This window comes from Centrocercus urophasianus, unplaced genomic scaffold (assembly GCF_019232065.1).
Source record: "Centrocercus urophasianus isolate 14NV4802_14NV808 unplaced genomic scaffold, USGS_Curo_1.0 seq_10, whole genome shotgun sequence".
Lineage (NCBI taxonomy): Eukaryota > Metazoa > Chordata > Aves > Galliformes > Phasianidae > Centrocercus > Centrocercus urophasianus.
This window is the reverse complement of record NW_024884142.1, coordinates 94578166-94604747: the sequence shown is the minus strand read 5'-3', so window position 1 is coordinate 94604747 and position 26582 is coordinate 94578166. Positions and strand designations below refer to the sequence as shown.

Genomic DNA, 26582 nt, shown 5'->3' with positions numbered 1-26582 from the left:
CCTCGCCGCCGCCGGCGCCCGGCGCCCCTCAACGAGGACAACGGGCGGTTCCTGCTGCTGGCCGCCCTCATCGCGGCGTACCTGAGCGCCGGCGCCACCGTCTTCTCGGCCCTCGAGAGCCCGTCGGAGGCGGCGGCGCAGCTGCGCTGGAACCGGACCCTGCACAACTTCAGCCGCATCTTCAACATCAGCCTGCCCGAGCTGCGCGCCTTCCTGCGGAGCTACGAGGCGGCCATGGCCGCGGGCATCCGCGTCGACGCCCTGCGGCCCCGCTGGGACTTCCCCGGAGCCTTCTACTTCGTGAGCACCGTCGTCTCCACCATAGGTAGGTGAGCGCCGCCGGGGTCCCGCTCGGGGCAGCCCGGCTCCCGGGAGGGTCCTGCGGGGCGGCGCCGGGACGGCCGCTCCGAGCGCTGCGGGCCGCCGTCTGTAAGGGCTGGCAAAGTTGAGGCGCATCTGTGAACGAAGACGTGAGATGTGCGAAGCCGCCTGCCCGGTAGCGCAGCGACGCGTCCCCTCAGCGCCGCTGGCCGCGGCTGGCTGCGGTTATCGGCGGCGGCTCGGTGGTTGGAAAGAGCGGAGCTGGATGGGCAAATGGTTTGGGGGGGGGGAGGAATTTTATTTTACTCTAGCGTTGCCCCAGCGAGAGCTGCGATGTGGGATATGCACCCCAAGTAAATTTGGGCTGTCCGTAGCTCTCGGTGTTGCTTTAGGAACCGTGTCCCCGCAGACACAGCGGGCTCATTTCTTCACTCCGCCACTTTGTAAGTTCCATAATGAGCAGATTGCCCTGGGGCCGCAGAGCGTACAGGTCGTGCTTTGCTTTATTAAAAAGAAGGAAACGCACAGCTCCCCATTGTGCTCACACTCGTTTGGTTCAGAAAACATTTCATCAGTAGTGACTGAGCTCTGTAACACAGCCGTGATGATGACTGCAGCAGTGCTGTTAAGCATCGTTAATTTTGCGCTAAATAATCCCGTTAACTTTCCTTCTTTGAGTCCATTCGGTAAAACAGGCATTAAGACACCATTTTAGTGTAACTTTGTTAGGCCTTCGTCTCAGGAACACACAGCTGTGAAAAGATCACTACTACTGAGCTGAATGGATGGAAAACTGAGTCGGTGCACTGACAAACCAACAAAGTGCTCTGTCCGTACACCTGCAATAGCAGACAGAGGTGTGCACATACAGAACACTCCCCTCTGCAGCCTTTGCCTTCTCTTCAGAATGGCCGGGAAGATGTAAGATGTTTCTTACTCATTTGCAAATGTTTGTACCTCCGCTTCGTCCCGCTGTCTGCAATCACTGCATCTTTGGCCAGAACGAAGGACTCGGAGGGGCTTTTCAGCACTCTTGGCAGGTGTAAACAGAGGAATATGTTTCTCGTGCTCCTGCAATGCAACTGCATCAGCATGTACCCCAGGGGAGCAGCTCTTGAGCCTTCATGCAAACCTGCTGGGCTCTCACAGCCAGCTCATTTAGGTGCCCACCGATCTGCTCTGCCTTTGATTCCGCTGTCAACTGTTATTATATTTAGTATTATAGTCGTTCGGAGCAAATTCACTTGTGTTCATGTCATGATTCATTGACAAGAAGAAAGCTATCTTTACCTAACTTCACCTAGAGCTATCAGACATTTAGAGTCAAAACAGCCTGCTTCCCCAACTGCCATATCAGATACATGTGTCAAAGCAGCTTTATTACTTCAGCTGAATACATGCCTGTCCTAGCAACACACCAGAAAGCTTAACCAACAGAAAGGCATTGTCTTGTCAAGGAGACATCACCCACGGGTTGCTCTCTCTCTTACCCGTGAAAGGTTCCAGCTTAGACAAAAGAATGCTCACTGGGTCTCTTGAGGTCCTCATCTTCCCCTCACCAGTTCTCACTGAGCTGCAGCCCCGTGCTGCTGGATGGGTACTTCACTCCCTCATCCCTTCACACAGTGAAGGCACTTCCTCGTAGGTGTGGGGCAGGGCTGGGGAGAAGCTCCTGGCCTCCACCTGGCTGGTTACATGGACTCATTCCCCACCCTTCTGCAGCAGGACCTTTGCTCTGCACTGTTTCCATTAGGTGCTTCAGCTCCTAAATTTCCTTGGTGCGGTTCTGCATCGTGCATCATTACACCAAACACAAGGCACAGGCAAACCCTTGGGACAAGAAGCACATCAGTGAGGTCTTCAGGGAAGCAGAGCTAAAATGAATTGTTAAGTCTAATCTTTCAGCATTTTCCTGAATAGCCCACAAAGCGAACTGCTGAATAGTGCACAAAACACCCTCTCGAGTGTACTCTGGGCATTTGTGGTTTATGATGCTTGTGGCTGAATAATGAAGTGCCAAATCTATTTTTCATTAAATATGTCAGATTTTCAGAACCAGGTAAGAAAATTCTTAAGGCTGTTTCTGATTGCTTGCTGTCAGTCTGCACCATTAATTCAGTCATTACTTTGAGCTTCCAAAGATACGTTCTTTTATTCAATTTGTAGTATTGCTGTTCTCATTTCTTTAAGGAGCACCTGGGTGAAGTTTATTCCTGATTCATTGGTTTGGCTGGCTGTAGAAATTCAAATTATTTTTTCCTTCCCCAGATGCAAATCACAAATAGTTCCCAGCACTTTCTTAAAGACTGAAAGCAGAGCATAACTCAAACAAGGTTTCTCTGTGGTATGATGTGTGAAGCCTCATCAGTTACGGGTTTTCCAGTGGATGGCCATCCTACTAGCAAGTATACATTCTGCTTAGAGTACATGGGACAGCATCTGAAGCTCTGGATTTCTGACTCAGTCCATGAATCTAATCTCTGTCAAGTTTTTTTTTTCTTGTCATAAATGTTAGAATAAAAGCCAGGTACTTGCCTACTAAAACATATTTAGACATTGGCCCCTCATGCAGTCAGAATGTTAAGTTTCTAAAGTGTAAGTACACATTTTTGTACACATTTTTTGACATCTGTTGGAAAATAAGTAGTGTAATTACTTTAGAAAAATCCATGCCAAGTGTAAAAAAAACCAAACAAACCAAAAATAGAGAGGTCAAACAATGTTTTCCAGTGCATAAAAATTAGTTTTCAATGTAAGATTTTTAGAATGCACCCTCACTGCAGGTGGATTGTTTTGGAATAAGTGTGTTTAGGTCCAGGTTCTAGGTGGTTAAGAAAAGGCCACTGGGTGTCAGTGGGGTTAGACCTTGTTTGCTTTGGACCCTCTGCATGTACCCAGCGTCCCCATCTCTGGCTCTGCTCTGAAACTTGGGCAGCATAAGCCCTTCTAAAGCTCCTTTGGTTCTACGTTGAAGTTGTCTGAAGAAACCCAGATGTGCTGAAGGTGGCAGTTCAGTGGAAGCAAGATGTAAAAGGGAGGGAGCTGGGTGGCTCTGCAAGAACCTGTTCAGATATTGGACTGTGCTATCAGCAGCCATTGAGTTAGCCTGCCCAAAAGCATTTCACATGATAATTTAGCAAGTAATTCCACAAATAACCTTGATTGTCTGAAGGGTTAAGGTGAAAATAGATCTGTCCCATCTTCCTTGGTGCTGTATTTAAGTGGTAGCTGGGGAAGGTTCTGGCTATTTGTGGATGCAGTTTCATCATTTATATGGCCAGTGCGAACCCAAAGGTGGCAGCCCAAAGCGAGCTCCTGGTCAGCATCAGCACTGTGTTTCCTTAGGACTCTGCAATTCTGGGATGCTTTTGCAAAGGGTTCACATTAGGGGGCGGTTGCTTTCAGGTTTGAACCTGCTGAAGTCCAAACAAAAGAAGCAAGCAGGAAAAGTAGTTGGAAGAACAAGCAGTATTACTAAGCTGCAGGTCTGCTCATTATCTTTGCCACCCTGTACACAATCCAGGGCCAGCAAGAGAGTGTTTTCCAGTTTGGTCTGCTCTGGCCAGATTCGATCCCTTAGGGACGTGGGGTGTTTTGATCACTATTCTGGCAAATCTCTCTCAGTTGTTTTCTTGTCAAAGTCAGAGCAAAGGATGGGGATCAGCAGGTCAACAGCATATTTCATAGAATCACAGAATTGGTTGGGTTGGGTTGCCCTCCCAGCTTCAATCCGAGGGGGGCATTAATTTCTTTATCTACCACTGGTGAGAAGTTCCTGAATGTCTGGATATGAGTTGAAAGCTCCAAGCAGGAGAGTAATCTAAATCACAGTTTGCAGCTTTGTAGTTGAGAGTGGCCATGGAAAGCTGTACTTGGAGAGCATCCATGTAATTATGCAGGTGACTTGAGGTGTTCCTGATGAAGGGTTTCATCTTAAATTTATTTTGGGGGTGTTTTTTTGATGTGTTTTTTGTTGTTGCAGTTTGATTGGTTAGCTGGTCTTACCAGGTAGCCTATCCAGCCCCCAGCCTCTGCCATCCATGTCATTCCCCTGGATACCTTGCCCCTTTCCTTGTGTTATAGCTTATCTGACACTCTCTCATCGCCCAGGCACTCTTAATTCCTCCAGCTTCTGCTCCCTCCTTCCCAATTAGCATGCCCTCCACTACTGATGTTTGATTAGATTTTGAATACTTGTTTTGCATCTTTGCAATCATTCAAATTAATAACTACCAAAGAACAACTTGAAAGTAAAGCTTTACATTGTCTTTCTCTTCCTCATCACCCCAGCGTTAGTCCTGCTATTGACCTTTGTTTCTTTTTGCAGTCTAAATTTTTCTCCCTTCTCAGGTTGTCTTCTGTTTGTTGCAGAACATACAAACTCCTTCATTTTTTCTCACATTTATTGCTGGTCCGTCTTTGCAAGCATTCTGTCCTGCTTTTATGCAGACTTCAGTTGCTCTTCATTGTGAAAAAAACAGGAAAAGAATTATGGGATAGATCTATTGACTGTTAACTTCACGTAACAGTCAATGTCCACTGCTCTTGTTATGCTGGAAAATACGATGGATATCTTTATTTTACTGACTGCAGCATTGATGTACCTTTGCAGCTATTGAAGTCACTGAGAATTTACAGCTTGTTGTAGTAGCAGCGTGGTTAGAACAATGCAAAACTTGGAACATTTCATCCCTATTATTTTTTTAGTATGAAGACAGCTTTTTTTTTTTTTTTTACTGGGAACATATCCTCTATCCATGGTGCTATGGAGTTTGCTTACCTTTATCAAAATAAATAGTTTTCGTAGTGTCTCAGCACCAAGCACATACCTGAATGCATTTGGGGATGGGGTAGGTGAGGACGTAGGACGAGGTTCACGCTGGAGAACTGGAGCATATGAAAATTGTAATAGTGCTTAGTAAAATCTTCTGTGAACAGAAGCATTTAATAAAATAAAAATAATTTTAACCTAAGGTGCAGTTGGATAGCAATCCACACAAATCAGATTCGCTTAATTTTATGTCTCCGCAATTGCCTGCTTCAGCTGAAGTCAATAGCAGGCATTTTGCAGGGCTTCAGGAAATCCCATGTTAATTCTTTTGTTGGTTTGTAACGCAGCTGCAGACCTGGTGCTGTCAGCACTGCCTTGGAGGTGTCACTGCTGTGGGTGGGTAACACATCTCCCTGAGCTCTGTGGGTCTGCCGATGGCAGTAGGTGCTGCACCAAACTGTAGATGGTGGAAGGTTCGAATGCAGTCCCTCTGGAGTTGAACAGAGAAGCAGAAAGAAAATTAAATGTAATTATATTAAATGAAGCAAGGCATTAGCAGCCTTCTCAAGTAATTAAAGCTTTGGAGTGGAGTAAGATAAGAAGTTGAAAGGCTTGGTGCTAATGTAGGGGGTTACTTGGGTGAGGCACTGCTATTACTCTTGTTTAAAGATCCATAGGAAGTGCTCCTTGCTCATAGATGAAAAAAGCAATGCTTTAGTGAATTTCAATTAAAAAAAAAAAAAAAAAAGTGAAAACCTCTTCGTTATTCATTATTAAATGTTTTGTCATTTCTTTGCTGAGTATTGTGCAGACAATACATTTATCTCCTGAGGACAAACGCAGAATTACAGTATCATTTGAGCTCAATGTATAAATAGAGTCAAGTCTACTCAAAGTCTTTTTGGCTGGAAAGGGCTGCAGTGTAAAAGAAAAAAAAGTGGGGTAAAATAGTTTGTCATTTTACAAAAGCTGTTACTGACAGAGCTGACAGGACCAGGAAAATGCTGGATGAAATGAAAAGTGAATGATGAAGTGGCTGAGGCGTTCAGTATCATTAACTTTAACAGCAGTCAGAGGAAATGCTTACTAAGGAAGGAAGAGTTAAATGCAGAAATAGGAAATGAGAAATAACTGATGAATCTGGGTAGTGCTGTTACCCTGTATTTTTAGTGCAGTTCCTTAAAATTAGGTCTTGTGTCTTCTTGGAGGAAGTAGACGAGCTGTCCAAGCTAAAGGTGGCTTAAGAGCTTGTGGGAGAAAAATGGACAGGCAGCGTAAAAGATCTTGCCCAGAAGGTTTAAGTTGTTCTTGTCCTATAGGTGCATCGTTACAGGTTTGCTCTTTCTAAAGCAGAAGAGCTGAGACAGCTGTCAAGAAACACCTTTTCTAAAAAAATATCTGCAAGCTTTTTGCTTTAATACAGCCAAAAGAGAAGCCAGTGATGTAAGATTTGGACAAACCTTCCCAGCTCTGAGGCTTGGGAAGGCCAGGAGCAGCACCTTGTCTCAGACTTCATGTGGGGAGAAGTAAGGCACACACCCAGGATCACTGGTGAAATTCAGATAGCGCTATTTCTCAGCCTGACAGGAGCAGTGTTGTGAGTAGGCATGCAGGTATTCTTTCATAATATCCATATTATCTCAGGAATGTAACAAAATCTGGATACCGTTATTTTTTTCTTTTTTCTTACAGCTATGAATAATTACTTTTTTTTTTCCTGTAACCTTGGGTCCACACAGGTGTCTGAAATGCAGCTGCGAGTTTTAATAAACAACAAAAGCTGATGTGAATGCTTGTGTTTGAACAATATAAAATGACAAAGTGTAAGCTTTTTCCTCTTAGAGTGTTGCTTAGATACACAATTCTCAAAAACATAGGAGGAAAATTAAGAGATGAAGCGGCTTTAAAGGGTGAGGAATTATGATGTCAAGAGAAGCCAACTTTTGAAACTTCACCTGGAATTATATCATCAGTTCTATGAAGGCTGTGGAAAGGTCAGAGACAGCAGTGCATGGCTTCAGCCATTTGGCACGTCTCAGGGGAGGGAAAGAAGTGGCAGCTCCTGGAGTCCAGAAGCTCTGTCATCATGTATGTCCACGGGTACCGAGTCTGAATGCGTGTCTTGTTTATCATTCTTTTCTTTGCAGATTTTTCTGAGTGGTTAAATTCAGAGATGTGTTCTCTGATAGTGTCTCAAAATCTCTGTGCTTTCACTGAGGTTCAGTGGCACAGCAAGCTGAGACAGATGCTTCTGCACAGGACCTGCAGTGAGGTTAAGGCTCTGATACAGTTGCAATGGCTGTTAAGGCAGGATATGAAGAAATTAGCCTCTGGGGCAGGGAAGTGTTTTTTCCACAGTAGTATAACTTATTCAAACAACTCAGGACTGTATGGGCTACAATTTTCCGTTATTAACACCACCACAGTTTCAGAAAATACAATAGCAACGTGTTTTCCACCCAGCTGGGAGGATAAGGAAAGAAAACAAACCAGAGAGGACTCTGATCATCAGGTGTAGAGGCAACCAGGAGAAGCAGCTCTGGGCTGGATTAGGGCAATTCACAAGGACACTGCAGTCTGCAGTCAAAAGAAAGAGCGTGCTGCTTTAACAGCAGTAAAACCGGATGCATTGGAAGAGTGTTTATTTGTGACCTCTATGTTAACAGAGAAGTTAAGAAGGACGCTGGTTCTGCAGAGTGCCTCTATCTCTGTTCAGTCCAGGGACTTGGCAAGAAAACTGCCATCTTGTCAGTCATTACTTTCTTTGCAGTTTGAATTCGTTTTTCTTCTGGCTTTCAGGAACCAATCCTTCCCTGAGCTTTGTTCTTCGTAGTCTCATTTTGGAGACTCTGTCCCATATTAGAAACCCTGAAGTGATATGATAGGATTAACCAGCAAACCCAAATGTAATCTTGCCAGAGATTTCCACCCTTAAGCCTGTGACCAATCTTGAGTGTCCCATGCTTAGAGTTGCAGGCAGGAGAGAAGGGAGCTGCATAGCAGCCTTGGTGCTGGAGCTGCTGCTGTTCCGGCGATGCTGGAGGCTTAGTGATAGCCATTTGCTCATACAATGTACAGAGAGGAGCAGCCAGTCACAACCAATGACCATAAAACTGATTTAGAGACACTTGTGTTTCTTCCTAACCTTGACTGTACCAAAGCAGCTTGTCCAGAGCAGGTGGTCAGCCTCCTTCTGTACTTACTGGGCTACCTGTGTACAGAAGTGAGCAGGATTTTGGGGGGTTAATCTTTGATATGCCTTTCGTTCTCGTCATGCACACAGAAATGGCAGCGTGCATTCCAACACAGAAAAAATGCTTACCTACCTCTAGTAAATGAGTAGAGCAATAGTACTGCTGCTGGTGGTGAAGCTGAGACTCCAGCACACATCTCTCAGGGCCATTTATCATTCAGATGTACAAAAGTTATACCACGTGGTCTGATAAATGTCTGTGCTGATCACTCACTAGAAATTGACAATCTTTCTTGGAAAGCTCAGCTAGATGTCAGTGGAGAAAAACACACTTGGGAGCCCTGCAGTGTGCAGGAGAAGGTAAATGTACACATGCAGCAGGGCTATAATCAAAGAATCATAGAATCATAAAGGTTGGAAAAGACCTCCAAGATCATCCAGTCTAACTGTCCACCTACCACCAATATTTCCCCACTAAACCACGTCCCTCATTGCAACATCTAAATGTTTCTTCTCTCCTTCCTCAGGGCCACCTCCAGTGCCTTAGACTGCTATTAAAGTGATAACACTTGAGGTTGTCTTTTGACTGTATTAAAACAGAAAACTTGGGGATATTTTAAATAACCATACTGTTAATCTTATTTCCTTTTCTGTGAAGAGAGCTTGGGTTACAGCAGAGGCTGACAAATCTGCTGATTCTCATAGAACCGAGTTTACTTTTAAAAGGAGTGAAAACCTGGTCTTGGCCTCGTGGGTGGTGGATAGAATGTAGAGAAGCACTGAGGAGAGTTACAGTTACTCAGTACTGCTGTGCAGAGCAGCATTTTGCATAACCAATAATCTGGTTACAACCATGTATAAACAGAGGAAAAGTGGTGCTCTCAGAAGCCTTTAATGATTTCTCACAGCTTCTTGAAACTCCTTGAAGTTCAATTCATCATCTCCATCTTTCTGCCAGCATGGGTTCTTCTGAACAGCAATTGTCTCAAGCACCAGACTGATATTTCAATGGCAGAGGTATAACAAGAAGCAGTGGTCACCTGGCTTGACACTATGTTCATTGAGTTTATTGGAGTGCTCTATTAGTAAAGCTCTCAAAAAATGGACTGTTTGATCACCAGAGTGGGGGTATTTTGATAAAGCTGGCTGTCAAGAATGTTAAGGAAAAATAACTTACTCATTTGTGGTCTCAAAAGGCCTACTGTGGTGGTCCCAGTCCTTGGGAGAAAGCTGTGTATGTGGCGGAAGAGTTCTGTCTGCAGCAGTTTGATCTGCTCTGCACTGTGACCCTGTATCCAGGGCAACTGTTCCTGGATATTAGGTATTGAGGAGCTGCAGAATAAATGAGAGGTAGCTGGGAAATAGATAGGTACGGTTCTGTCAGAAGCAATAATGATGAAGTGCTGGCAGGTGAAAAGTGGTTGAAAGGAGCACAATATCCCTAATCCAGAGTTTTAGTTCTAAAATAGAGAATGTGTACATGTTGGGCAGTAGCAACTTATCAAGACTCTGGGAAGCCATGAAGTAAAAAAAGCATGTTTGGAGCAGATATGGAACAAAACTGATTGCTTTTAGTTTATCTTTCTGTAACCTACATTCTTGGCGACCAGCCTTGTAGAGCTTAGTCTTTACATCTCAAGAAATTAATTCTGCCTGGTAACAGCATTCCAGTTATAGATACTTTCTTTGTTTAGAGAAATCATTTGTTTTAAAAGTTAGATTCGACAATTTTAGGGCTTGGATTGGTTTAGGGTTGTTTTTTTTCATTCCTTTACATATAGTGCAGGAGTGTCTTATGGCAGAGGATGGGAAGCTTTCTGTTTACTCAGTTCTTGTGTTCTGTTTTCAGGTGACCAAAACTTTCTTCCATTTCTGGGTAAATATATCTTTACTGGAAAACTGTCAACCCCTTTAATCTCAAAAACAAGACCAACATGTCACAGGCACATTCCTTTTTGCAAGTTCATGTTTCATTGTTTCTGCCTTTAATCATCAGCTTAAATATATCAGAACTCTTGCAGGCTGAATAGTGCCTAAAAAACCTAATATGCAAGTAAGAATAAGGGTCTCATTAATTTACTTAGCCATGAGAGGCTGCATAAGCATTATCTGCTTTTACCAAATCGTCTTCATCAATTCTGTTTGTCTGGGGATAGAGTGAAATTATTGCTGCCATAGGCTGTGCATCCAAAGTCATAGGTTGGAGTGTGGCAGAATTAGAATGAGAGAAGATGAATAACTGCTTGAGACGCACAGGGTCAACCCCAGCATTGACTTTATGTATATCATTGCCATATATATAGCCATATATGCCAGTGTCATGGAAAAATCGAAGCACTCTTGTGCTTTAAATAGAAGATTCAAAGCATAGATATTCTGCCTGAATTTATTTTGTCTGAGGATCAGGATGATACTGGGCCTTGAGGAGGGGCTGAGCTCAAGCGAAGAGCACAGCAGGAGTAACACTGTGTGACCTGGGTGGTGCCAAAGGGGCAGACCTTATAGGAGGGGACATGAGTGTGCTGCTGGCTGCTGAAGGAGCACCTGGTGGTACTGCATTACCTGGGAATGCTCTTTGTTTGTTTTCCATACACCTTAGTATCTTGTTACAGAGGTGTGACTTTTCACCTCGCATAGATACGTAGAAAACGTTGGTAACATTATGCTTCAGAAATATCTTAAACTTAAGCCATATGAAAAATACACATCACCACTGACAGCACCAGACAACACTAGAAAACTTCAGCGCGCTTATAATTCTACCTAAGCTGACACTGTTTTTTTTTTTTAATTCATAATTAATTAACGTGTTTAGCCATATGTGCAACAGCCCATTTATTTTGATCATGATAGGCACTTACAGTGAAGCTCATGTTTAACCACTTTGCTGATGAGGCATGGGCTGACAGATGCTGTCTCCCTAATGAGCTGGCTGTGTATTCCTTGCTGGCAGCCACACAGACTTCCTGACTTCTTCTGGAGACCACTAGTGGATATTTATCACCAAACCAGAGGGCTCTGGCAAGCACAGAGGCTCACCCAGAGAGCAGCTTCACCCTGCACAAGAGGAGCTGATTAAAACCTTGTTAAGTCTGGGAATAGCAAGGCAGGCTTTGGGAAACCTACTTGGAAGGTAGATCTTCAGCACAACAGAACAGAGGGGCTGTGGGTCCGGGCAGCAACAGTCAATTACATCTGTGTGTTTTTTTATTCTTTTCTACTACTCTGCACATTTTTCACTTCCACATTTTCATGAATATTTAAATGGATTTCAGGCAGCAATCTCAACTTGCTATTCATAAGAAATGTTTCTCTTTTTCTGCTTATAGGTGCATAATGATAAACTAGATTTAATGATTTCATTACGTTCACATTATCTGTTAAATGCAGCTCTCTTAGCAAACTTTCACTGGCATGGTCTGCTGTTGATATTTACTTCCCTAAGTATGTTACTTGCTCAGCAATCTCATGGAACAGTGAGGTAAAGAGATTTCAGCTTGTCATTTTGGGCAGTGCATTCATTTTAATTATACCTGGTTATTTATCCATGGAGTGTGATCAGTCACCTGAGCCCCATCAGAATGATTTTTGACTGAACCACTGAGTACTTCTACAGAGAAGAATAGCAGTAACAAGGGCAATACCTGCAGGCTTTTCCTTTTCTCTGTGACTGCGTCAGGTGGGCTGGGCTCAGTTGGGGTTTGGTTAGAGTGTTACGGTGGTGTTATTTTCAAAATAATGTTCAATCTTTGGGGAGTTTTTTTTCCTTCTGTTTTGTAACCTGAAGACTTCCATCTTCTCAGCCGGGGGGTGTAATCAGACTTTGATGGTAATAGCATTATGCTGATTTACAGCTCATAAATGGAGGACTTTCCCAGCTGCCCGTGCTGGTTCACACAGTGGAAGCAGGGAGGTGACCCGTTTGTCTCACCTCACCTCAGCATGCTGTAGGCTCACAAAGGCTTTCCTCCCCTGCAGCACTCTCTCAGTGGCCGTGGTGTCTCCCTATGAATTCGCTGTCTTTCATGACTGCTGGAAGTTTTTGCTCTCCTGTGAGCTGTAATCACCTTATTGAGCTTTTCAGTGCCTCCTTCATTCTTTACAAAACTTATCTCGTGTTGACCTTATCTGACACAGAGATAGGACTCTCTTTTGCCCAGTGGGACAAGATAAGTTTCACGCTTCCTGAGCTTATGCATGAAAAACTGTGGCAGTAACGTTCCTCCTTTTTCTCCACACCTTAGGTTTTGGAATGACCACGCCAGCAACAGTGGCTGGAAAAGTATTCCTCATGGTTTACGGTCTTTTTGGGTGTGCTGGGACTATCCTCTTCTTCAACCTCTTTCTGGAGCGCATTATCTCCCTCCTGGCGTTCATCATGAAGGCTTGCCACGAAAGACAGCTGCGAAGAAGTGGTCTCCTACCTCCCAACTTCCGAAGAGGTTCAGCTATGTCGGGGGTGGGCAGCCTCATCGGCTGGAAGCCGTCTGTTTATCACGTGATGCTCATTCTGGGAATTTTTGCCATCACGCTTTCGTGCTGCGCTTCAGCGATGTACACGTTGGTGGAAGGGTGGAACTACGTCGACTCCTTGTACTATTGTTTTGTCACCTTTAGCACCATCGGCTTTGGAGATTTGGTAAGCAGCCAAAACGCTGTGTACCAAAATCAGGGATTATACAGATTCGGAAACTTCATCTTTATATTAATGGGGGTATGTTGCATATACTCTCTTTTTAACGTCATCTCAATTGTAATCAAGCAACTCTTGAACTGGGTGTTGAAAAAACTCAGATGCAGATGTTGCCCGAAGTGCCATAAGTCGAGTGCCCGTCTTGGGCGTCGCAACGCCATCACCCCAGGAGCCCGCCTGCGCCGGCACAAAATCTCCCTGGAGGCTGACGGGCAGTACGACAGTGACACAGATGGCAGGAGGCTCTCTGGAGAGATGATCTCCATGAGGGAGCTCACGGCGTCCAACAAGGTCTCTCTGGCTATTTTGCAAAAGCAGCTGTATGAGACAGCCAACGGCTACCCGAGGAACGTTTGTATCAATACGAGGCACAACGGGTTCTCCGCAGGGGTGGGTGCTCTAGCCATCATGAACAACCGCTTGGCAGAAACCAGTGACTCTAGGTAGAGTTTTTGAAGTTCTTTTTGTTTCTTTGATAAAAATAAAATGATGGTTTCAGGTGGGATTAACGCTGCAAACGATCAAAGTTTTACGTTCAGAGCAGACTCAGTATTCGTTGGATGTTCGGCAGTTTGGTTTCTTTGGTTTTTATGTCTTCTCCAACATGCAGTAACGTCTTGACCACAATGTCACAATTCTCCCTGGGGGGGTTTTGTGAGGGACTTGGATGTCTTTGATGCAGAATCTGAAGCGTTTTCAGAAGAGTGGCATGAGAGGTTACAGCAGTGTCAGAACGGACGTCTTACACAGCAGATAGCCTGGAGTCTGGGTTTGAATGCATTCTGAGCAAGGTCAGTTCCAGATTCAAACTTGGAGCATTAAGGGTTGTCTAAACCCATATCTCACTGTTTGTTGGAGTCTGGATCTGGCCCTGAACTTTGCACTTGATGCTCTTGCCAATTCGTTATACCAGGCCTGTATATAACATACACGTAGGTGACTGCAGGTACCCCAGCCTTAGGGTGACCGTGCTTCACTTGAATAATCCTGTTGACCTCAGTGGTAGAGAATCAAATTGACTGAATTCCCCTGACAACAAGCAACTCTTTTTCAGCCAGTCTTGTCAGAAACACCACGCGCTACCTAACTCTTAAAAGTCGGGGGATTATAAGGCATAAGAAGCATGTTGAAACATGCACAGCAGTTCCTCCCTACAGAATAACCTGAAAACATGCAAGAGAAGCCAGCATTCATCTCTGGTGTCAAATGTTTGCATTTCTACTGAGAAGTAAGTTAAACTGTTTATTAATGATGTTACTTTTGCATGAAAATTATCTGGTAAAATGAACGTAGGCTCTCTCTGTTGTCATAAATCTTCCACTATACTGTTGAATACTGTTGCAGAGGATCTTGCAAATAATTTAATTGCAATTTTCCACAGGCCCCAGCAACACTTGTTTTCCACAGACCTGACTAAAAGCTGTGCAAAATAGATTTTTGGAGCAAAACTTCAGAGGATTTTGTAGATCCTCCAGAAGCCGACTTCTCCAAAATCATTATATTAAATCATAAATTGGCCTAGGGTTGTTGCTACTGTTTTAACTCATATTTAATGGTGCTAGTCCAAACTGCTGAGGGAGCATCTTTAAGCAGACCTGGTCTGAGTGTGTGTTTCAGCATGATGGATGGGTGCAGAGGCATTCCTGCAAATAGCTATTATGGATATTTGCAAAGATCTAGATAATTTATTTAATTTCTCTCTTCTGTAAGGCTGTAAGGATTAAAATTTTCTCCAGATTTCAGAAAGAAATAGCACTTAAGGCTGAAGCCACAATGGCCTGAAAACCTCTTGGATAGTTCTAGGCAAGGCGATGGCTAGTGGTTTGATTGTCAGGGAAAAAATACGAAAAAGTTGATGGAAAAGGACTAGGGCTGTTAGAAATGTTTGAAAATACATCTGTGAAGTTCCATATAGAGAACGTGTTGGTTTGTTTTGCGTATGTTTGGGTCTCGCTCATTTTGCTTTCCTTTGAACTTAGAGGAGCTCACAACATTTCGGAATTTAACCTTGGGGAATTAACTTTTAATTTGAGGGTTTGCACACTTTGCACACGTGAGACTGCCAGCTGAAGGGTGGCAGTGATTGTATCTTTTGTGTAAAGGAGAAGGGATCAGAGCATTAGACCATTAGATGTGGCTCTTATACCACAACTGTAGTCACAGCTTTTGAGGCCAGAATCACTCCGTGATGTTTGCATTCTCTACCTACCTGTTACAGAGTTTACAAGTACTTGGTATGGCAGAGGCTGCATTCGAGCAGCCTTCATTTGGCAGGAGCTTCTCTGGTTGCAGAGACTCCCAAAGCTCCATGGGTCTGTGTATGCACTCCCTCTCAGCTGCTGCGTTTGAGTGTCAATTTATAAGCTTGTTCATTAAGAGCATGTATATATAGCACACTGCTTTCTTTGAAGCTAGACCTCCCTTAGGATCGTATCGTGGTTCCTTTGCCATTGCTGGGACTGTTGCTCATTGTGCAGACCCTGCTGTGTGAAGTGCTGCATAAGTAGAGGCAGGTGGGCTTTATTGCAGCAGAATTGCTTAGGTTTATAGTTGTAAAAATGAGTTCAAATGCATTACTGTTCTGGGAGCTCAAGAGCTACATCTTTATGATAACAAAATTGCAGGTTAAGGGTTTGTATTTTTTCAGTAAGTTGTTTTTAAAAGATAACTGTTATAACTGCAATTAGGATTTTGTTTAAATGTTTGTAAATTGTTTTCAAACTACCTACTTGTGCCAGGGAAACGTGAATTAATGTGAAATTGCTCATACACCTCCTCTGTCATTCCTGCACTTCTTCTGAGCCCAGTCAAAGGCAGACATGCTCTGTGATTTACATGTTTCTGATTCTGATTGCCTTTTTTCTGACCTGGATGCCAGCCTGGACTCCTGAGAAAAACGCTGCAGAATGCTTTGCAGGTCCTGCTGACATCAGGGGGAAATGGATTGGCTCTTAGAACTGGGCTCCTCAAGGGCTTTGGGCAACTGATCGCTACTCTGTGCGCTTATGTGCAATGTCTCATTACTCCTGAGATCCTTGAAAACCTCCCATCTCCTTAGCCTCAGAGGGATGTAAAGAAAGCACATGCCCTGATTTCTGCCCGTGGCCCTATGTCTTGCTGTGCACATATACCCATGTACTGGCGTGACTCAACCCGGGCCATACTATGATTCTGTGAAAACTGGACTCCATATCCCCACTTTTCTGTGGACTAGCACTGTCTGGGCATTGAGTACTGATGTGCATGAGCCTGCGAGCCAGGAGGATGTGGAGATGTTGGAACCAGTCCTTTGTAGTTCCTCCTGCTCTTTCTTCAGCTTTCTTAGGGAATCTTGTCTTAAAACTTGCAATGCTGGAGTATCTAACTCCTCCCCTCTTGTACCGTGTATGGTTCAACTCAGAATTCCCCAGGGCAGCCTGTTCCTTTTCTTAATTAAACCCTAAACATGCACTAGGTGCATCAAGTAGAATTCCTCCTGATATTTCTTTGCAGACAAAGCAGATACCTGCAATACCCAGACAGACTGAAGCACAAGAAATGAGAAGGAAGCTGAAGGAGCAAAATGGGAAAATGAAAGCACACTGCACTAGACTGCACTTTCTTTTCAGGTAACTTGGAATTTGTATTACAGTCTTGAATAGTTTTTTACAGGTTCTATTTTTGGACAGCCAAGAAGTTAGCTTAGGATCGGATATTTCATCTTTCCTTCCATTCACTCCTCTCCTTTTCCTGCTGCGTCACTCTCAGACAGTTCCACTGCCTGATGAGCAGCTGTACAGGCAGCAGAAACTCTAAGTAACAGGTGCCTGTGCCCCATGGCTATATTTGAGTGGTGGATGTATAGCCAAGGCCACTGCCTTGGTATAAACCTGATGGCCTATGGGATGAAGTGATAATTACACAGAAATGACCCATTGCAGTGAGACCATTCTTAACCTTTTTGTTTCTTTTTTCTAACTTTTTCTCTCAAAAAATATTGACTAATTATTTATACAGCGAATGTTCAACACTAATTTAAACAAAGTCATATTTAGTGCAGTGCTGTTTGCTAGGGAGATCTACGGACAGTGGCTTCTGCTCTCATTGGACTACTAATGTTCCTTTCCAAACCAACACACATTTTCAATATTGTATTTAAATCATACAGTAGAAGTTGCCTTAGGTGGTAAATTCAGTCAGGCACAAATATGTGACTCTCACAGGATAACTAACGAAATGTGCACAGTGCACTGTTACGACCCATACGCAAACCCTCCACCTCTGTACACGTTGGGTTTGTTCCTTACAGCCATGGAATGATTTGGGTTGGAAGGGATCGTACAGATCACCTGGCTGCAAGCACCCTGCCTTGGGAAAGGACAGACCATACGGCTATGGATACAGGGCCATGTAGGTTGGGAAAGAAAATAGCAAATGTACCTGTGTTGATGTACACTGCCACCTGTTGACTCCTTTTACTTCCAAAGCCCTGAGATGGTCCCACTTGCAGTGCTCCTGCTGTATCCAGAAGAATGGGAAGTGTGGAGAAAGGGAGAGCATCAGAGGTATTTTCCAAGTAATGCAGGAGGAAAAAAAAAGCAGTCTTTGCTTTCAGTACACACGTGCATCGTGTTCCATCATAAAAGCACAGACAGCACCACAGCTCAAAGTTGCTCCTGATGCGTCACAGGCTCATGTGGGTCATGAGCCTCATTCAGAGACGAACTGCGTGAGATGCAGAGGAAAGCAGAGAGCTGCACGCTTACATGTGCTGCGCTCCATCCCGCAGGCGAGCGCTGCAGGGCCAACCTGGGAAGCTGACAACCAGGCGTACTGCTGGAAAGGCAGCCACTCTGCTCTGTGGCTCAGATGAGCAACATGTTAGGTACACTGCAGGTCCTGATTTCAACCTCGGCTCCCCTTCAGTCCCAGCATCCACACTGCGCTCAGGCAGGGGCCAGCCAGCTCCCAGCCTGCTCCAAGCGAGGGGCACAAGGACATCAGTGGCTTCTGAGATGTGCAGCATCACAGCCCAAGTGCTTTCAGGATCAGATCATCTAAGAAATGTGAATAAGATGTTCTTGTGACCCTGTCACATTTCACAAAGTGTAAGGCAGCAGGTTGATGTAAAATAACTGCTTATAAAAACACATAATCACTGATAATTCAGGCAATGTGCAATTCAAACACCAAGTGTGTTCTCAGTGCTTGTCATCTCCTAATGTTTCTATTAGGGAATCAGTTGTAGTCCCTGGAAGTAAAATCCATCTGGCTGTGGGCAATAATTCATCTCATTTCATGGTAAAATCAGCAGCAAAAACCACTACAGCCAAAAAATATTTTAGACCATTTTGTTGTGCATGCACATACTGTTTATTTACCAGGAAAAAGCTGTCCCTTTGCTTACACAAACACAAAACTTCAGCTTTTTGGGAGGTATCTTTCAGCACACTCTTTGCAAAAGTAATAGCTGCAAATTTCAAGCCAATACAAAAGGACTCAACTGTGAAAAGAATATGTCTGCTCAAAGGTATTCCTGTTTAATTCTTGTTTATTTTTACAGGCACACAGCTTCATAGGTCTCTGTAACTGAGCTGCTGTTATTATTTGTTATGATGAACATCAGAGGAACTTTGCTTCTGTTAATTCCCTGGGTTTGGTGTTTGCTGACTGCTGTGTTTCACTGTGTGAACTGGGGAAGGAATGCCCCATCCACGCTGGTTTCCTGGTGGCATCACTTACCCCTTTGCATTCATTGCATACATAAACTCCTGTAATTGGTTGATGAGAAAGTACCAGTACTTGTTCTCCTTGAGATGATGCTTCCCAGCAAAACAGCAACTGAAATAAGTTCGAAGATTGAAGTCTGCTTAAATGATTGACATTTTAAAAATGATTTAATTCTGGGTTGACATCCAGCACACCCAGTAATTGTGAGTGCTTTTATCACCCAGCTGATTTTCAGTGTCAGCTCAGGATTTTCCCAGGATAAGATCTCTGAGCACAGAGGACTAAAAGCCATACTCAGCTCACTCTACTGGTATGTTATATACAGCTTGCCACCAAATGGAGCAGACATGTTTGGCTCCCTTCATACATGGTTGAAAATGGCACTGGGATCGTTGCCGTGAAGCTCTTACAAAGACTCTTGAAATAAACAGGAGAAAACATTGCCTGGAGGACGTGTGTGAGTGTTCTTCTTTGTGGAGCCAGTGCTGAGGGTTCTGCTTCAGTTTCATTCTCTTTTCTCACTCAGAGGTTGGTGAGGTCCTGGCACTGCTGCTGAGAGAGCTGTAGTGCCCCATCCCTGGAGATGCCCAAGACCAGGCTGGATGGGCAGCTGAGCTGGTGGGGGGCAGCCACGTGTGCTGTGTGTTCATCCAGCAGTGCAACAGGCTCTCACACTGCACGGTGCCTCCCAGGAAGAGCTGCAAGATCCAGCCTCTGCTCAGCCACAAAGCAGAGAGCAGATGGAGGCTGTTTGCTCTCTATGTGGCTGTAAGGAACTGCTGCTGTATCTCCCCAGGTTTCATTCAGATCAATAGGACACTTCCGTGCAGGGTATTAAGATAAACTCAGGAAGTTTTGCTACTGACTGAAGAGAGACATTAAGAAAAAAATCAATCACGCTGCAAACAGAGAAATGTTATTGCCTTGAATGTGGAGGTTTGCTAATCACGCTAGGCAACATGGAACCAAAGGAGAAACTATTCCAGTTCGTAATCCCAGTCAAGTCCTACATGTCTGCCTCACCTCTGCATCTCGCTGAAATGAGCTCCAGCCAAAGCCAGTGCCCAGCTCCTGCTGCAGCTGGGCCAGACACACCGCCTGTGGACACTGATGGGCAGCTCCTGCCTGCCAGAATGCACACAGAATTGTTTCCCTGATAGGCAGGAGAAAGGAGAGAGGGGGATAGCCAATGGAGCAGTGCTGGACAAGAAGTAAGTGGGAAGCTGCCAGCTTCTTAGTGCTGAGCCCACTGCCTCTCAGCATGGATGCTGCTGCTATGAGCACCGCATCCCTGGGGTTTGTACAGGGTCCCTACCTCCATCTTGTTACATCGTTGTGGATTTGCAGTATTCTCTCGCCCATGTAAAACCAGACCAATTAATCTAGATTATGTAGGGAGGTTAAAGCTCACTCCTGAAATCACTGCAAATCAGGTAAAACCCGTCAGCAGTTAAACAGGAACAGGAGCCAACATTGGAAGAGATTGTTCATACCCATCTAATGAGGCTGAATCATTGCCTTTGGCTCTTCATGACTGTAAGTAACGTTTTAGTTTTTACCAATCTTTGTATTTTTCATTCATCTTCCAAAAATGTAAGTGTAATTCAGCAACCTCATGAGAATCAGCTGTGCTATTACACAGGAAATGAAATATTTCTTGATAAATCGAACAAGTGATGGGAAACATAGCTGTGAGATCTGTGAGATCATTAAAACAGAAATTACCCTGCACTAAGAATGGGTTATTGGCAGCTACAGGCTGTGTGCACATGCCTGAGAGAAAAAAAAGACAAGAAAACACGAGCCATCAGGAATTATTTCTTAGAGACTGTTTCCCTCTGAAGAGCAATTACCTTCCTCAAACACAGCATTATCAATAGTTAGAAGCCCACGGATGAATAGATCCTCTATCATTTTCCCTTCCGCCACTGTAATTGCTGCCTGTAATTTCCAAGTGTCTCATGAACAGCCCCAAGCTGATCCTTGAGTCTCTGAGTGTGAAGTTTTCTCCATCCTTATTTCCTATCTGTTGTATACAGAAACTCAAATGCCAGAGATTCAAGGACTTGTCTACCACAACACTGGAGTTCTACACTAGCATTAGAACTTAAGAACTGCTCCTTGATCCCCAGATCTCTACTTGGGATGATAATGAGAGGAGAGTCCCAACCCTACAGCTCCTGAGCACCTGGTCTCCAACAGAAACTGATAGCATCCAGCATATTTCAGGTGCTTCCAAGCCGGGTGCTTTCAGGTGGGAGCAGGCATACTGCCTTGTGACAGCAAAGCTTGTGAAATAGGACAGCAGGGCCATAGTGATGAGAACAGGAGAGCATGATTAAAGGCAAGTGAGAGAGGTGAGGGATGTTGTCATTCGTAGCGCCAGCAGCACAAATCCTGCTGTCCTGTGGGTATCAGCTAGGAATAAGGCAGCAGTCAAAAAACAGCTCAGTGGGATTTTAACAAAACATCCGTTTATCAAAGTAATCCTAAAAAAAGCATAGCCCTGGCTTTCGAAAATGGCAGTGAAAAGACAGCTGCATCAATCAGCCCTCTTACAAGCTATCAGGAGAATTACTTTCATTTTTTTACTTTCTATCTAAGCATCGAACAGTCAATGCACTAACTTTTTAGTTATTTTTATGTGCTATTATCTCTCAAGCTGAATGCGTTTTGGTCTCTATTGCTGTGCTGTAAAAGAATTACTTCAAAAGAACATATGAAAACTACCATTAGGGATCATTCATCCTTTTCTGGCTGGTTTCACCTACAAAAAAGCAGAGAGGACACAGAAATCAAATCGAGGGCCGTGGACAGGCAGTGCTGGAGATCCCTAGAAATACCATAGCCACTTTGCTGCTGGAGCACACCAGTTCATTCTCCAAAGCAACTGGAAAAATCACCAGTGCCAAATTCTGCCTGCTGTCATGGGTACTTCTACCTGAGGGCAGGCATGGACTCAGTGTCGCAGGGTGAGAGCCCTGGGAGCTGGTGGGTATCGCCTGCCATAATAAACCCTTTCTGCACCTCCACAGCAGAGAGCAGGGCTTGGTGCACACTGTAACTCAAGCCCTCATGAAAATCATAGAATCACAGAATATCCTCAATGTAAGGGACCCACAAGGATCACCGAGTCCAACCCCGGGCTCCACACAGCACCACCCAAACCCTATGGCTGAGAGTGCTGTCCCAGTGCTCCCTGAGCTCTGGCACTGGGGCTGTGCCCCCTGTCCTGGGCAGCCTGTGCCATGCCCACCACCTCTGGGGCACAGCCTTTCCCTCACCCCCAGCCCTTCTCTGACAGCTCCATGCCGTCCCCTCAGGCCCCATTGCTGTCACACAGAGCAAAGCTCCACGCTGCGAGGAGCTGCAGGCCGCCATGAGGCCTAGTGCCATCAGCACTGCCCTGGGCTGAGCCAAAGGGCCTTTTGAGCTCAGGCACCTAAGAACATTTTCCTGGTTGCCCTTCAAACGAAACCAAATAAATACATAGCAACTCCAACAAAGGACGCTTAGGAGATGTTTTCTGAAAATGTAATTTCATTAAAGGGTTTTAAGGAAATTGTCCTCACTCAAAAAAAAAAAAAAAAAAAAAAAAAGTGAGGAGAAATGGTGCCATGCCAGGACTTGGTGACCGCTCTGTCCCTCTCAGCCTCTTGACCCAGTGCTGGGCACGGGAGCCTCAGTCCAACTTTCATGCTCACTTTGCTTCCCCCCGACTCTGGCTGATCCTCAATGTCTAACAGTTTCTCCCTAGGGAGTACAGAGACCAGACTTGGGGGCTACAACATCATTCAGCATTGCCAGTTGTCTTTGCTCTCAAATCTTTCCAAACCTCAGAAATCACATTAGTTTCAGCCCTATATCCTGCAGCCCTATATCCTGCAGTATCTTTCTACTATCCCACCACATCCACAGCCCTGGGAGCACAGCTGCCCAGACCGAGCTCCAGCTGCCAACATTTACCTCAAGTCACCCAGATCTCTGCAAATGCAGCCATCATCATATTCCACAGGGCCTCAGGACCTGCAGGGTCCCAGCATGGATCCCTTTGCCCCTCCTGGGGCAGTGGGTCATTCTCTTGTTGGAGTAACTGCTGGTATTTGCTGCTGGCTCATGCCCCTGAGGCAGTGGAATTTGTTATAGCTGAACAGGAGATCAATACACTGTGTAACTAAGATAGATGGCTGCAGGTTCTCCTGCTCTGTGTTGCCTTTGCTGCAGATGTTGAGTGCCATACCACGAGCTGCCTCCTGCTCCTGGTCCTCTTCAGTTTTATGGCCACATTTACAGTAAATTACAATCATGGTTTTGTTAAGAAGAGCCCTCTAGCTGTGCATGCTTCATATTTTCATTTAATTACTGCTTTGCTCTTTTTTTTTTTTTTTTTTTCTCTTAATTAACCAAGAAGTTCTTGTCTAATGGACTAAACCAAAGTGAGGCAAGAGAAAACAGCAGCATCCATTATGGTTCTTCACAGCAGTTCAGCATTAAGTGATGCTGAGCCTGAGGGCTGACATACACCCCCAGCACAAGCTCTGTGCAAAGCCTGAGCCCAAGGGCAGCACCACATGTGCTCTGTCACAAAGGCAGTAGCCAGAGTGCTGGAGGATTAGAGCCATGTATTGAAAGAACAAAAACAGGGACTTTACTTCTCCTCAAAGTAGCAGCTGTACCAGCTGCTCTTGGGTTCCTCTGGTTTAATGAGCAGGTGCTGGCAGGTACTGATGGCCAGAACCCTCCTAAAGAGAGACTGGCCTAGGTGCCGTGGCTACAGCATCTCTGGGGTTCACACCAAGCACACCTCACACCTCCCTCTCCAGGAAGAGCCAAAGAGCACACTTTTAGGCATCATCTGCAAATATCAGATAAGTGTACTGCTTACAGTGCTCCCAGAGTTAAAACTCTCATACACGTAAAACATCTTTAAGTTGCCTGGCACCTCACCTGGTTTCTTTGGACAGGGAAATCAAAGTCACAGACAATTTATTCTTTCTCATGTAGACAGGATAAATGAGCATCTGGTCACTGACTGTACCTCCAGCCCTCATTGTGCTGCTGGAATCGCTCTGAAATCAGTACTTAAGAGAAATGGAACCACTGAGAACAACCAAGAACAGAATAGCACAGACCCATGGACCAAACCAATAGACACTAATCTCAGGGCAGGGAGGGGGAACAAAACAAAACAAAAGCCACCCAGCCATGCAGGTGTTTTGCTAGTCCACAGCTCGCTTCATAAATGCTTGAAGTTTTCATGGAAAGTCCCAACAGGTATATCCAGTCTTGGTGACTTTGTTTTAACAAAAGGTAGTGACTAGATGATGTCATCCTCACCTTGTATCAAACCAGATAAAACTGCACACACAATCCTGGACTTCATCAGAGTATCTCCAGAATAACAAGCTCCCATGCAGGCTTCACTAAATCTGGAAGGATTAGACCACCGCACACTTGGCTGCTTTTACAGCGTTTATGAACCTGGACCAGCTGCACAAACTAAGCTCAGACCAGAGTTGGCAAGCACAAACCCACATTCACAAAGACCATGCCAGCAACAGGCCTGCTGCTCATGAGCAAATGAAAGCAGAGGCTGAACCACAGAGATCTGAAGGTCTCTTATTCTTCTCCAGCTATCTTTAATGCCATGTGTCAGTGGGCAAGGACTCAGCTTGATGCTGTTCCTGTAATTTCTGATTCCAAATCAACCTTGATTCCAATGAAGAGATACAGAGCCATTTATCAAATGCACCGTTATGTGAGATGAACTTGCACAGCTGCAAGTAGGAATAGGCATGTGGCACAGCTGAATCCCAGCAGTGGACAACTGCTTTCTCTGGGTTCATTAGCTTAATCCTCAAGTCCTCCAGCTGTAACTGGAGCATGCTGACACCAAGCAGCTCACCTGCTTTTGACCACAAACCAAAAGGCAAAACAAAGTGTCATCTTCCATGCTGGTAGGTTGTCGGTCACTGAAAGGTGGGTGGGAAAGCAATCAAAAAAATCAAAATCCTTTCAGTATTTGACCACATCTGCTCTTTTATTTCAACTCACCTAATGCCATTTGCATCCTTTATAAGGAGCCTTGTAGATGGAACAATAACTGCACAGACTGCAGTAGGAATACAGTGCCAAGCTTTATCAAGCAAATGAGAAACTTGCAGTTTTATTTGAAGCTGAACATAAGGGGCCCCAGTGCCCCTCAGCAGCTCCATTGTTTTGTTCTGAAGCTTTGATGGTCTTTATGTTCTCGTCGCAGTTCTGTAATAACTGGAGCAGGCCAGAAATTGCTTCTGCCTTGTAGGTATGTTTCTGAAAGAAAAGCTAAATTGGAATTAGCAAAAATAGCCATCCTCCTGCTCACATGAAATCACACTGTCTGTAACCCAGTTTGCAAGCTTCAATGGCATATGGAGACTAAAGTGAGCCCAATCCTCTCACCTATATGTGGCGGCAGCAGCACACCCAGGGACGGGGGACAGGGAAGTGCAGCACAGATGGAGGATGAGGTGGTGAGTTTTAAAAGCCCATCGCCTTGCAGCTTTCTTCTCTGTGAACGCTGAAATGCATGAGGTGAGAGCGAACTAATGGAATCCTGTTGGTTGTCGGGATGCAAAACTTCTTGTGGTACAGAGACGTGCTGAATAAAAGTAGAGATCACAGAGAATAAAACTAGAAAGAGGGTTCAAAGCAAACAAGCAGCAGTCCCTCCTGCTCAGTGAGTGAGGAACATCTTAGCAGTGTTGTAGACACAGAGTTTGGACATCGTCACGGGGAAAACAGAGACATTCCTGGAAAATACCCTTTATCACGGCTATTGCCCTGGTCAGGGATGGCACGCTGCAAGGACATCTCTGGTATGACTCAGGACAGTTGGAAGATTACAGGTACCAGACATCTTCCCCAAATTCTAGCCTAACAACAAAAAAATGCTACTCACCAGCAAGCTGAACAGCACTAAGCATTCCAACAGGGAGCACAGAGGAGTTAAAGCAGGAGTTAATGCAGACTGCTGCGAGAGCAAGCCCTGATGCACAGATGTAGCAGCTGTGCACTGTCCCCAGCATACACCCACTGATGTCTTCTCTGCTACAGAACACAGCAAGAGTTTTCAAGGTATTTTTGGCATCATTTTATTCCCATCTCTAAATGATAAATACCTTTTCCCATCAATCTTTCAACGCTGCCAGTCTTAAATAAAGGCGAAGCATTCTAGAACTACAATTTGAAATGCTGAATTTCCAGTACATAAACCTGTATCCAAATGCTTTTAAAATGTCTCAGTGTGAGTAGCAGCAGATAACGATCTCTGTGTTCTTTCTTCAGACAGACATCACAAACCACAACCAACTCAGAAGTTTCTGTTCAACTGTAAATTTGCCTCTGCCTCTGCCTACCTTACAAAGCCACCAGAAAATGCAAGAGGTACCACGACCCAGGCACAATGAGCAGGCCTGGGGGGTATTTCACTCGAGCATTACCTGTCCATGCATAAGAGAAACACAATGAAGGGACTTACAGGAAAGCTGGGGAAGGCAGGTAGCAACAGGATGAGGGGAAATTATTTTAAACTTTAAGAGGGTAGATCTAGACTGGATATTAGGAAGAAATTCTTTACTGTAAGGGTGGTGGGACACTGGAACGTGTTGCCCAGCGAGGTGGTTGATGCCCCCTCCCTGGAGGCATTCCAGGCCGGGCTGCATGGGGCTGTGAGCAGCCTGGTCCAGAGGGAGCTGTGCCTGCCTACAGCAGGGGGTTGGAACTACATCACCTTAAAGGTCCCTTCTAACACAAACCAGTCTATGATTCCACCAAAGCTTCTCCTGGGTACTCCTGTAAATTTTATGATGATTTTTTCTAATGGAGCACTAATAGAGCATTACTAAAACTTCACC

The 26582-nt window shown here is 44.8% G+C and overlaps 1 protein-coding gene across 1 annotated transcript in view; it reads left to right on the top strand.

Annotated features, from left to right (window-relative positions):
* Nucleotides 1-19063, top strand: part of KCNK12 (potassium two pore domain channel subfamily K member 12) — a 75540-nt gene extending 56477 nt beyond the window's left edge. Inside the window, exons 3-6 of the mRNA XM_042820123.1 lie at nt 2-325; nt 12530-14206; nt 16471-16586; nt 18521-19063. Coding sequence (XP_042676057.1) covers nt 2-325; nt 12530-13425 — 1220 coding nt within the window. The 3' untranslated portion in view covers nt 13426-14206; nt 16471-16586; nt 18521-19063. The remainder of the gene's footprint in view (nt 1; nt 326-12529; nt 14207-16470; nt 16587-18520) is intronic.
* The last annotated feature ends 7519 nt before the right edge of the window (nt 19064-26582 follow it).